Raw genomic sequence first — 14,084 nt, forward strand, 5'->3', positions numbered from 1 at the left:
AATGTAACTGATGGCAACAACACTGACTGTTGTTATTGATGAAGAGTGTATACCTCGTTTAATGAATTAAATAATTAACAATAATTCAACTACAGTAACTTGAAATTTGAATCAAATAAAGCTTATTTTTCCAACCTTTCTAGAATTAAAGAATTTATTTTACATTTTTAACATCAGGGTTGATATAAGTATTTGCAGTGATTCCCAGCAGAGCCTTCAAAGGCAAATTTAATTCCTTCCCCCTGGGTTTTCCAAGAACTCTGCAGCTGGCTGGTTGCCTACATTTCTAAACACAGAGCTTGTGACGCACATGCAGACACTTATTGTAAGGGTTGGCCTACACCTGTGGCTTTAAACCTTGCTGACTGGGTTCGTGCCAAACCTGCTGGTGATCCCTTTATGTGTTGGTGGTTAGGACTGTGTACAAAAATTCAGTGAGAGTGAGAGAGAGGAATCTATATGTAAAAGAGAATAAGGCAGGCCAGATCTATCTAGAGTCACGAGGTGTAGAGCACACTTACAGTTTAATCCTGAGGTATGGGTCTCAGTTTAATCTGGCATCAGTAGAACCTTGTTATTGTCTTGTCCTGTAATGTTATGTTAGACTTACATCAAAAAGCCTTCCTGTCACAGCAGACTCACCAGCCAGCAGAGGCTTAACAATTGCAGCCTAAGCCAACGTTAACATATGCCTGCAGCTAAATTAAGCTCCTAATTAACAATCTCATGCCGTGATAACATTATGGGATAAACATAGAATGCCAAGTAACCACCTGAGCTAAATACCCGCCAACGCACAAAGATCCCTCTCAAACACATCCCTTATTGTCTTTATGGTACATTCAATTGGTATTCTTAAAAAGATCTCAGGAAATGTTAATATTTTATTAATATTACTAATAACCTTTAACTTGTCAAAGTGCTCAACAAAACTATAACAGTAAAAAAAACATTAAAAGAGAGTTTGTTTGTTTTTTTTAAAAAAAAAAGTAAAATAACATAAAAATGAATACTGAGCATTTGCCAATTAATTGCCCAGACTTGAGTTATGTTAGCTTGTTAAAACTGCTAATGCTAGAACTCATTTTGAATCATTTCACTGGAGGAAATTCAGAGACATCCAGCACTCAATATCAGACAAACACTTGATATACTCCACAGGGAGCATATAAATAAAAAACAGAAATGGACCCACAACAGAGCCCTGGGGGACCTGAAGGCTGCTCTTCTCACAACACAGGATGACACATGACATGTTTAAAAGGTATGAGCAAAGCCAAACTAGAGTCATATCACTGATGCCAACAAAGCTTTCCATAAGGTTGGTTAAAAGGTTGTGGTGTTAACACCAACAAAAAGTTTGGGAAACCCAGTGAACACAGCTATATTTCTGCTGGGAAAAATTTGTTTTTGGCTATATATATACTTGACAACGTTTCAAACTTTTTTCATGCGTGTATTTGCATGACAAATCCCAGGACAAGGGAAGTATTGCTATAGAAGTAGTATGGTTCGATGAAAGGAAATATCATTACTCGTAGCTGTATTCAAAATACTGTCAGTCAAGGTAAAACTAAAACTAAGTAGTTTTGAAAGCTGAACAGCTAAAAAAGAACTATGGGAAAACTAAAGAGCCTCTCAGCTGCAGCATGATATCACTACCACACTCACTAATACATTAAAAATGTTCCAGCCTTAGTTGAAAAATATAGTAGGAGGTTGGGGACATATCTTTACGAACCAGTTGTGTGTAAACACAGGTGTTAAGACTAACCAGATTATTATGGTGCATCTTAACGCATGCTCCAACTCTTCCCTTTAATTTGGTTTCTTCCAACAACCTAGTTTTTTGTGTGCATGTAAACACAAAACTTGTCGGACAGTTCATGTATATATTCATTTTCAGTGAAGCAGGATGAATAGAGAGCTACAGCGCATTAGGAGATTGGCCTTCAAGGCGAACACAGGCAGCCTGATGGCCTGCAATAACCCAGAGCAGATAACATCAGAGGCTACTGATAGCAGGGGTGACATTTAAACAATCTGCCAGGGCTGACCGTGCATGTGCCTGAAAAAGTCAGCCGGAGAGAGAAAGAGAGAGTGGGAGAGAGAGCAATGGAGAGGGACAGACAGGGAAACAGAGCTTTTGTGTGCCTGTATGTGTGAGAGAAAGGAGAAGTGGGAGAGACAGAGTGTGTGAGGGAGACATACAGAGCAGAGAGAAGCAGAGAGAAGTTGACATTTGCAAACTATGGGTCTTAGAAAGCATAGCAAGACTACAGTATATACACAAAACTGACAAAGTGTGTCAACCAATAACCTCCAACAAAGTTCATAACAAATCACATAGATTATTATACTTTATACACTGTTCCTGGTATACCCAAGCATCAACAAGGTAATGCTAGGTATAGAAATAAGTCTATATTTATCAACCTTACTAATCTTCACATGTAAACAATGGCCACTCCAACCTCCTGGCCATGACCTCTCTATGCAAAGGTTAATTACACAACTGTACCAGCAGAGCAACTCCCCATTCTGAGTCAGGCTTCTTTAGTACAGGAATGGATGTTGAAAATATGGTCATGTGCTAATAAGAAATGCAGTGTCCTCAAGTAAAAGGGTCCATCTGCTCTGCTTAGGAAGAGAGCCTCATAATGGTCTTGTTACTCTGTATCATGCTTGTAATCAGGCCAACACAAAACAACAGAAAAAAAACTAGCCGGAAATAATCAAGGAGAAAACAGGAAGACGACAATTTCCCCTTCAAAAATATAAATGTAAGGTGTTTACATCCACAACAAAATCTAAACCAAAACCCTTTCTATACATCTTTTTCACAGCTCTACAAGTCCATACATGTTTAACAAGATGACTAGAAATTCTTGAGTCCCAATTCATGTTTTACTCTTTTGAGTATAATAGCTACTGTGTGTAACAATAACAAGTGTAACCTCTGAAAGAAATCTAATTTCAAAAGAACATCACTGGATAAATTAAAGCTTTTAAACTTTTCAATGCAGCCATACTGTAACTACATCTCCTACATTTCAATTTTATCATTCATTTTTGCGTGAGCATCCATAATTTTGTATGATGTTAAAACCTCTATTTGCAATTGGTGTGTAATGCCCTTTTCGTCCAGCTGTCAGAGTCCACATGGTCCACATTCCAATTGTGACCCACGTAGTAGGGTCCATTCAACCACATGGGCCCCAGTTGGAATGTGGACCGTCATCCTGTGAAAATCTAACTGGTGCATCACAAGTTTGAAAGTGACTAATGAAGTCCTTGATTGTGAACACTTAATTTAAACATTTTCTTACTTATCCCACCTCCTATCGCTGTTCATATCTAATAAATGACCCTGCAACAATCATTCTTTCTTGATAACTCAGTTTAGAATATGTCACACTGATCACTGGACACATAATGGGAGTGGGACAACAAAAACTGCATGGGGGAGAGGTGCCAATACCGAGCATTAGCCTGACCAAAATATAGCTTTGAGTGGTAGCCCAAAATAAAATAGGATTCAAACCACCCTAATCCCTGTGTAGCAAGCTGCGCCCCATAGTAAAAGTGGACCAGAGAGAAAAAAATGCAACTAGATGCAAGAGTTCAACAGCTTTCTCTCTGGTGTAATGCAGCCTCTGACATGTTGATACAGCGCAGCCAGCGGTAGCTTCAGTTACACTAAATTTAAACTAGACAGATGCCACACATAGTTACTCATGCCTCGCCCCAGGAAACAAACGTCTCATTCATCACACTGGGTGCTGGGACCCCTTCGGTTCAGTGGGGTTAGGGGGCACCCACATGGTGATCAGGCCCCACATGTGGACCTCATGCATGACTGTCTGACCGTTGACCTCTCTGTCTTTTACGTTTTCATAGATATTAGGACACGTAGCTCCATAAACTCTCTTTTTCTCACACATACAACCTTTCATCGGTAACTATAAGATTTACAAAATGTTTTATAGACAATTGCTTGTGTAAATGCCAAACACTCCTCTGACCTTGCTCTTCCTTTAAAAAAACCCGAACTTAAACTGTGTTTTTTTTCTTTTCTGTTTGTTTTTTTTATATGTCTATTATCATCAAACAACACATTAAAATAATAAAAAAAATATACAGGAAAACAAAAGACCCAAGCTAACTGTACATTAGCAAAGTGGGAGTTCAGTGCAGTGAATGCAAAATGAAACATATCAGGAAAATTCAATGTTGGACATTTAACATATTTAACCTTAGACTGGATACCTGTCACTAAATAAGTAAACAGTAAAATGTTTGTATCTTCTGTTACTTTAGGGGAGGTTTAATATTATTTCTGACGGACTTCAGGACAGCTTGTACTCTAATGACAGCTGTTTGTTAGAGTTGTGGTTCCCACCCCTCAACCTAAAAGTCTAGACAAACACATACACAAAACACACCTGGCTAGAGTCTGGGAGTGCCGACACACTCACCTGGCGATGTGGCGCACAGCATTCTTCCACTCCTCTCCTCGTTAAGATCGCAAAGTGCTTGAGCAGTAAAAAGTTGAAGGCTGCAGAGTGCAGACGTGCTGGGGCGAGAGGGGTTCTCCTGCACTAAGAAAGAACGAGTCACCAGAACCTGCCGCCTGCCCTCTGCCACTCTCTTTGGGAGCTCAAAATAGTCCACCATGAGAGCGATGTAATTTCAGTCTTTCAGTCTTTCCCACGACAAGGACTGAGAGGATCGTGCTCTTCGTTCAGAGGAGCAGAGCAATGACAACAACATAGACAAGGGCAAAATAGCTTTCTCCACTTGCCGCTCTCAATATGATAATTTCATTATCATAAAAATGTGCACTGACATATCTTCATATCGAAGCATTACAGAGACAATCCCACAGGTACAGGAAATGTCATTGCATATTAACAGAACAAAATCAAACCTGACTAGTTCTAAGTGGTTGTGGTGACTGCTGGCATCTGGAGATTTCATTAGCCTAGATCAGTCTCTCTGATGTCACTGGTGGTCTCTTTCAAATCCAGAGAAAGCAGTGAGAGAGGAAAGAAGCCTCAGTCATCCTGGTGCTGGGTCTACAATGCTCTGTGCTGTTATCGTGGCAACCGACAAACCACAAAAAAAACTTCTTTCAACATGTGAAATAAGAAAGAACAGGAAAAACATATATGGAATAAATGCAACAAGATAAAAGAAAGGTCTAGACAAGGAGTGTGAACAATAATGCTGTTCATGTTCCCCTTACCAGCGGCTACAGAGTGGTGTGCCCCCCTCTCCTTTCATTCCAGGCTGCCATCTGAACCCCACATGGCATGTCTGGGCAGAGAGCCAGACACCTCCGCTATGGATCTACTACTCTGCCACCCATAAAGGGCACTTCTGCCCCCCTGCCTCATACCACCTCTAATGCCCAATGAGGCAACTGCTCGTGACCTGCATAACCCTAATTCACCAATACCTATTTCTACCACTTCACAATAGACACTCTATCACTACTGGGGTAAGTGGTATTTTAAGGGCCCAAATATATGTTGTAACATAAGATGGATAGTTATTTTCATGCATGAAAGTACATTCAAAAACAGCGAAGGGGAAATATGTTCTATAATTAGTATGTACAACCAGGCTTTCCCTGTGTGATACTATAGATGAAAGCAAGTTGGAGGCCACCGCCTGCAGCATGTGAAACCATCACACACAAACGTCTAATACAGCCACTTTCAGTGCCGTTTGTTTCACAATGACAGTTAGCTGTAAGCTACAAAGTGAAAAGGTCTGACACTGATGGCAACACGTAACGTTAGTAACGTTCACTAACCATGAATTGGTTAGAATTATTATATAGGGCTCCTGATTTGATATACCCAAGATACTTCTAAGAAAGTTTAACTGAAAACAAAGTATGACAAAATGAATAAAATATACACTTTATTCCTTTTTAGGCGTTAAGTGTGCAAAGGCAGTGTTTGAACTTTGATGGCTCTTCATTTTTTTTAAATCATTTTTATAGTAGTTTTAATTACAAAAATTTTCATTTTTCAAATTATTTAGTTAATTTCTTATTTATTTGTATAGGTTTTGAGATATCTGCTTTCAATTCTGGGCCCCACCTGAGTACAATGCAGATAGGGTTGCAACTAGCAATTATTTGCATTGATTAATCTGTCAATATTATTTATTCAATTAAATGATTGATCATTTATTAAACCTCATCATCTACAAATGTCAGAAATTTTTGAAAAATGCCCGTAACAATTTCCCAGGGCCCAAAATAACTTCTTCAAATTGTTTGTTTTTTTGTACCAACAGACCAAAACCAGATATTCCAAATACAATATGGCACCAGTGGATGTTTTGTATTTTCCTCCTTAAATTACTTCAATAATTTTTTGATATTTTAGAAGTGACAATCAATTGTCAGTTCAATTTCTGACGATTGATTTATCAAGCGTCTAATCATTACAGCACTGAATTTGAGTCAATGAAATTTCATTTCTGGTGCACAAAGGATTGAAAAATTATGTTTAAAGTCAACAGCAACTCAAAACAATGTCCCAGTTACTCAAGAAGATCCGCAGATCTCACTGCAAACAGTTTTCACTGACTACCTTCTACTGAAGGAATAGTCCCTATGACAAATTTTGACAGCCAGCTCCACTGACTATCCGGAGTAACTGAAAAGACATTTTGCTGATAAGTTGTTGAATGTAATTTTTCATCGCTTTGAGGGGCACAAATTAAATTCCATGTATCTCCATTGTATTAAGATGGGGCAGAGGTTTCAGGGGTAGATATCTTCAAAAAACTAAATTACCTGTATATGTAGATACTAAGGGTTGGACTAATAAAAAAAAAAACCTTAGTTGGCAAAAATCCAAAGTGATCAATGCTGCCATTCAGGTACATTTTACAAACACAAGATTTAGAGACATAACTGAAAATGAAGTCAATGGAAAGACGTGAATGGAGAAGAACGGAAGCAGATTTGCTCTAAGTACCTACAACTGAGACACACTTGCTCAAATTAAAAATTGTTACAATTTGAAATGATTGTATGGTTTGTGGAGTTGTATTATTTCAGGGTTCGACATAACCCATGGCCTGATGGCCCAGGGCCAGTAAGTTTATGCAGGACAAGTTCGTCTGCGACATGAGCAGCTAACTTGCTAGCCAGTTAGCATCCTCACTGCATAGTTGTGCGCAAGTCTTCTGTGTGACTTTGACAGCAGCAGTAGCCTCTGCAGGAGACACACAACTCTCTGTTATGTGTTAATCACCAAGGATAATAAATGACAACATATACAATTTAATTAAAACCAACGAAATCTGCTGATCACCAGGAGTGTTTTTTATGACATTATTGAGATGTAGCCTTCATCTCTGTGGCTCCTGCCAGTTTTGTCAATATCTAACACAGAAATCTCTGTTTGTTTAACTTAATACAGGTTTAAACCCAAAGTAACTAACCGGAGGTTTTACCCAGAGGGAACACAAAACAAATGCCATTATGTTCTTTCTTTCACTGTTCACTGTTAGAACATTTCTGCAGATCTCTCAGAATTTATTTAATTGTTAATGTTGATGTTGTTAATGTTAAGGTGCTTCATTGAGTTTATTATCAAGGTCATCCATACTCGCTGAAATGTTATTATCATAAATTCTCTTCTTCCTATGTATTCCATACTATCTGGCTTTACACAAAATAGAGAGAAACCTACATTTATACACCATTCATTTACTGATACAATATGGGGGTAATTTTATATTTTGAATATTTGTGTAATATATCAACATTACATATCAATAACTAAAGGAAAACAACCAAATCTAAAGGGAACTTCAATGTTGTACATATTATGTATAATAAATCACATATCACAATAATGGGAAAAAAAGTTGTTTTCATTTTTTGGCTGCTGGGCCAGTGAAAATATACAAGGGGCCAGTAAAACTCTGATCTACTGACCAAGTGGGCCAGTGGGGAAAAAAATGTTACGTTGAACCCTGAAGGGAAAGAGTCTGTATGAAAATAAGAGAATTCCCTCGTAAGTCTATAAATCAGTTTGTCTGAGCTGTCACACATAGTCGCTACTTGTTATCACAGTAAACACTAGTCAGGAGAACTCTGCCATTGGCTGTTTGTGGCCAAAAGACAAAGGCTGAAAAACCACTCAAGTAGTGAAAACAAGCTGAAAATTCACCTCACTTTGTATCTATATACAGATTTGCAGACTGCAGAGTTTAAGTGAGACAGAACACCAATGCTAAGATTTTGACATAAGCCAGTCTACAGCCTTTTGCTGCATATTGCTCATATGGCAAACAGATAAGAATCCATTGACCTCACTTAATTTTTCCACTCATGAGTAACACTGTCGTTTTGAATCACAAATTATCATTCTACTGTGTATTTTTAAACCATTTTAAACTACTTTTTAAACTACTTGTTGCTGTATTAGTTTTAAAAAGTTAATTGGCTGGGGCAAAAGCTGCATGAGTTTATTGCAGTAACAAAAATAACTGGGAGAGTAATATATTATGTGTGATAAGCTAATATCAGCCAATAATATTAACCCACCAATTTATCAGTCTGGCTCCACTGCACACCCAAAAAAGTGTAATGAAAAAACATCAGCAGAATTTTGCAACAATAACCCCATAGCTGATCACAGCCAAAACACAAGCACATGTGTATCAAATTTTAACTGACATGACCAGAGCCAAATTCTTTGCCAATTGTTTGGCCCGTCAGGTTCAGGCCTTGCTAACAGTAAGCACTATTCAGCCTCTAACTTAAAAGTCTGGTATTACAAAACCTGTTAGCCAAGTGAACTCTTTTGTTGATCATATGAGACCATCTCCTGGATCTACACTAAAACAAATGTAAATGCAAACAGTACCAATATGGTATCAGGTAATTTCTCCTACTAAAGGTGCCTTTAGACTGTGCAACAGCAATAATCTTCTAAGTTTATTGTATATCACACTGTGCGAGACAGCTCTAATAAAATCTTGGTCAGATTGTGTGATATCAATTTGAAGCATGTCAAATTGTGAGATGAATGCATGGTGAATCATAGTGCTATGATGTAAATAGAAAAAAGTATATGAAAGCATGGGCGTCATCAGTTTGCGTCATCCATCTGTGCCCCTTTGGTTTGTGTATGCCATGGATGTATTAAGGAGAACAAATGTGTTTTCCCCCTAATGTTTAGTCAAAAATGGCACTTAGAAAATGTCACGCTGGCCAGTGTATTTTGTGTCATTTCATATTGTATTCTCATTGGTTGGTTTGTAGATGCAGGTTGTAGCAGCATTCATATATGGAGAATTAGGTCTTAAATTTCAGACACTGTAACATTTTGCCATATTTCTCTCACGAATTGCCTAGGGACAGCCCAAGATTGCACAGTGGAAAAGGGAAAATTCTAATGACCGTTTTTACTAATTTAAAGACACCTGTTTTGTCACTATAAAGCTGTTGTTTAGCCTTGATTTTAAAGCTTTTCTTTGTCCTTCCCTCATTTTTTTTTTCAGTGAATTTTAAATGATCCAATCTCATTCCTCACAGCTGATTCACAGAGGGACTTGTTCTTCTATTCAGCTGACACTGTACATAATCAGGGGAAAACCCTTACAGTATGTTGGGCCAATGTTTCTGAATAGAACAGTGGAATATTTCACCTCAAAGAGGTGACTGTTTCCTGAGCAACAAGAAAACACTCAGAGAGTGCAAGAGAGAGAAAAGACCAACACACATATAATGAAATAAAGAGGCACAGAACAAAAAAGACAGACGAAAGAGACAGGGCATTATACAGTAACACACTGTTACATAGATTTTAAATCACATTCACATATGCAAGTAGAAAAGCTGAAAGTCAGTAGGATAACTAGCAGCTGGGCTGAGTGAGTAAAAGTATAAACAAAACCAAAATTCACTAGCGGGCTCCATAAAAGAATAAGATGAGGAGAAAATATTCAAAACAAAGATGTAGTGGACATTACTCACAAACCTTAGCATCAACCTCCCATAACAGCACCCTTTTCATAAAGTTAAGTACAGTATGGTAATGCATTGTAACTTTTGTGCAGCTGCTAAAACAGATATAAAAAATGTGGCACTGTTATTTTGTTTTTCTTTTGGGAGACATAACCTCTCCTTTTTACAACACTTAAATTTAAAAGTCTTAAGAACTGGGTGCACGGATATTGAAATGACAACAGTCACGGCCCAGTTCATGCAACATGCAACAATACGAAGCTTAGTGGAGCAGAAACCTGTCACATATGCACAGTAGAGGTTCTCCAGGTTGTTACAAAAACAAGCCCTGACTTGAGTCTTGCCTTGAGAGAAGGAGACCAACTCAGGAGTGTGCAACTCCCTGTTAGTCTGGCTGTGTGATCCTGTATTACACTCCAGTTATTAATTTGGACAGGCGCCCCCCTTTTGGGCCAAGTCATACAGTCCGGACCAGATTAAAACCACTTGCACAGTGGTGCTTTTATTCCTACACTTATTCCAACTGCAGTTTTTCCCCTCGTACCATCTCCAAATCAAACTTCTTTTTTAATCTAAGGAAAATTTGATTTAAGATTGTGGAAGCCAAACCTTCATGGAGTCATTACTTTGCCAGAGTTTCATGAAAAGGACACAGCCGGAGCATTGAATGGTTCCAATGGTTTCGGCCCAAAGACAGAAACAAATGAAGAATCTGAACAGACCAAGGAAAACGCCAATTGAATTCATTTCCATTTGTGGGTTCAAATCCAGCTCTCAACCTTTGTTAACTCACTCAGCCTCTGTACAATTTGGACTAACTAAGGACCATTTCAAACATACATTCCCAAATATTAACCAAATAAATAACCCAAACCCGAAAAGGCAGCAACCTCTGTCATTCATATGATGCACTGTGAATTTCTAGCTATATTTCCACAGTCACTTTAACCAATTCCCATACTTTAACTGTGCTGCTTGGTGCAGACACTACTACTTTTGTGTAGACATTGTGATAGAGGGAGTTAGATATTCAAATCCATCCCTACCAATTTTATGGCTCCAACATTACATCATCTGGAAAAATTGTCTTGTGCATCATTTTAGATACATATTCCTGTGATTCTGTCTGAAATATTTGGCATCTTTGGATGCCTGGGGATCTTGATTAAAATTTCAAACAGTTTGTGAATTTGTGATGATGGATTTGCCAAATGCTCTGTGATAGTTCCACATGCAAGTTTCACAGTTAAGTAGGGCCACAACTCATGATTATTTTCATTTTCTGCCAATTTTTTCTCAAATAATCAATTAACGCTTTCGTCTACCAAATATCAATTAATCAACTAATCATTGCAGTGTTATAGTTTAGTTTCCATTTAGAATGTTTACCAAAATCTAATCCATTATATCTGTTCAAACACTGTTCACCTCAAACACTGTGAAGCTTCTGCTGATCACTTATTTGTTTGTATTGTTGTTCTAATACTTTTATGACTTCTATAATTAATAATTAATCAACAAACCCTGACACTGCATAGCCTATACTGCTCCCTTCCTCTCTACTTTGGTTTTAGTTTGAAGGATAGCCTACTAAACGAAAAATACTATCCCCTGAGTTTTGTAACTTTGTTAGGCATTTTCACTTTTGTAGGACAGTCTAGCCTGGGGGAGAGAGAGAGAGAGAGAGGAAAGAGTCATGCTGCGAATATACTCGTCTAGGTTCATTAGATTGCAAGTTTTGGTATTGACATATTGTGACTGTGATCTATTGTGTGAACTTTTTGTTTAACTTGACATCTAAAAAGCAGATTATGGAAGATATATCCTGAGGGTAAGGGAAGAGGGCTTATGACAGGTTATCACTAATTTTCATGTTTTTTTTATGGTTAAGGTCCTTTGTGTCTCTAACATTTGAGAAATCTAGCACATGAAACAAATTTAGCAGCAATAGTGGATAACCCATAATTTCAATGGAAAACTGATTTCAATGGCAAAAATTCATGGTGCAGTGTAGTTTTTAGATGAAAATGAGTACGAGACAACAGGTCTTGCTACCTGACTTATCAGACTTAACTTTCCCTGCACTACCTAGAGATTAAAAATCAAACATTATCATCATATATCAGGTACCGTATGGCATTAAAAGTGCACCCAAAAGAAAAATATAAGTGGCCTACATGGCACCAGGTAAACTTGTCAAAGTACAGAGGGCCACCTCAGTATGTATGTAAGTGTGCCTGGTGCTCTAAAAATTTATTTTTGAGGTCATGGCTCACTACATAAGGGAACGCATTGACCATAATTAGTGTTTTGGTTCACTTTCATAATTTTAAAAGTATTATTTTTATTTGTATCTTTTATTATTACAGTATTCAATTTGTTCTTTTGAAAAAGTGTTTTTCTCCATTAGAATTCATTTGTGGACACGGTGGAAACAAACTGACTTACGTTAAAGTAGCCAACCTGTAATTAGCTGTGCATTAACACAACAGGGCATCATTCTGTTGCTGAAATAAATATCTTTAAATGTACAAATATCAACAATAATTAATATCTCATGCGTTTTTTCTAAATTGAGTTTATACATTTGTAATAACAAAAAGTACATTGATTAAAATTATCAATTATATACAACACAGAGAAATGTTTACATACAATAAAGAGGTCGGCATTATATAACGTTACGATAAAAAATCCTGTCCTGCTTTTAACTCATCTTGTAAACAGCAACTGAGTAAGTTTTGACAGTATTTGCAAGTGATGCTTTGCAGAAACGTGCCTCAGTGACATTCAAGCTGTCCCCCCTCTCAGCCATACTTACTTACTGTATCAACCAAACTACTGTATAAGACTGCTGCAGACTCCCGCCACACTTTTACATGGCGTTCACGGCAAAAGTGACGAGCTATCTGTGTGCAGAACCTATGGGACATATTTAAAAGTTATATAGGAGTGTACATACTGTAGGGTAATGACAACACTTGCGCTAACCAGCTAGCACGTCAAGCTAATAATGACAGCTGGTGTTGTGGACATTAGCTGGGCGACCGCGATAGAAAAGACGCGAGATATTTATTAAATATTTCCATTTCTTACCCAAAAAAAACAACTCTTGTTTGGGTCGGTTCCTCTTTTTTTACATTGCAAACAGTATTGGGATTGCGGTCGAAAGTTGGTAGGGTAAATTGAGCAAGCAGTGAGTTAGCGGGGTGAGTGAGTTAACATTAGGTTACAACACATTGTGTCGTTAAGTTTACTAGCAGTGTATTCAGTATGAAACATGCCACTGGGCACCGGGAAACACACGGACCTGTGGGGCCTAGCGGCTGCTGCTGCTCCTCCTCTCCGAAGATCAGTCTGAAGTCCAGCTCCTCATTCCCGGGGCAGTTTGCAGTAGTCATCGGGGTTTGACAGCTCGGGTTTTACCCCGCCACTCGACCGTCGACCGCTGGAGCAATTTATGCTCTCCTAAAATGTCACAACATTTACCGACTGCCACGACGCCGAACTTCAACTTTTGTTCATTTAAGGTTAACTCAGGAGCTTCTAGCCATACACGTAACCCGTGTATGTTTCCCCCCTCGTTTGTCAAATCCAAAAGAGTCGTTGGCTCCTCTCCTCTCTTCCTCTGGCACTTACACTGGCGAAATAGTGGCTTCAACTTCAGAGAAAGTCGCCTGCCCCCCTCTGTGCCTCCTTCTCTCACTCTTTCGCTCTGTCCTAGTCAACGACAAAGGAGCGCTTTCACTGTCAGTGTTTAATGTTCGCTATAAAGCCGAAGAATTGTCCGTAAAATAGTTCCTCTATCCCTCCTCCTGTCTCTCTCTCTCTCTCTCTCTCTCTCTCTCTCTCTCTCTCTCTCTCTCTCTTCGCGGAGCTCCTATCCCAACTTTTACTAAACCCCGCGTGACAAGCCAGTTCCAGCGGTGACGTCAGCAGACACAACACAACACAGGACACACACACACATACACACACATTGCTCCTCGGCTATATAGTTAATAAACAGTTTATTAAAGACTTCCAAGGTTGTCAGCTTAAAGTATGTTGTTTTCTGAAGATGTAATATATTTTGTAA

At 38.4% G+C, this 14,084-nt stretch overlaps 1 protein-coding gene across 3 annotated transcripts in view; it reads right to left on the bottom strand.

The window, feature by feature from the left end:
• Positions 1 to 13,874, bottom strand: part of nfatc3a (nuclear factor of activated T cells 3a) — a 65,073-nt gene extending 51,199 nt beyond the window's left edge. Inside the window, exon 1 of one of the 3 annotated variants that reach the window (XM_044345585.1) lies at positions 13,317 to 13,874. In XM_044345585.1, the coding sequence (XP_044201520.1) occupies positions 13,317 to 13,407 (91 nt within the window). In that variant the 5' untranslated portion in view covers positions 13,408 to 13,874. Of the gene's footprint in view, positions 1 to 4,445; positions 5,200 to 13,316 lie in introns of those variants that run through there. The other 2 variants (XM_044345577.1, XM_044345595.1) reach the window with 2 other exon arrangements.
• Positions 13,875 to 14,084: the final 210 nt, after the last annotated feature.

Source organism: Thunnus albacares, chromosome 1 (genome assembly GCF_914725855.1).
Source record: "Thunnus albacares chromosome 1, fThuAlb1.1, whole genome shotgun sequence".
Taxonomy (NCBI): Eukaryota; Metazoa; Chordata; class Actinopteri; order Scombriformes; family Scombridae; genus Thunnus; species Thunnus albacares.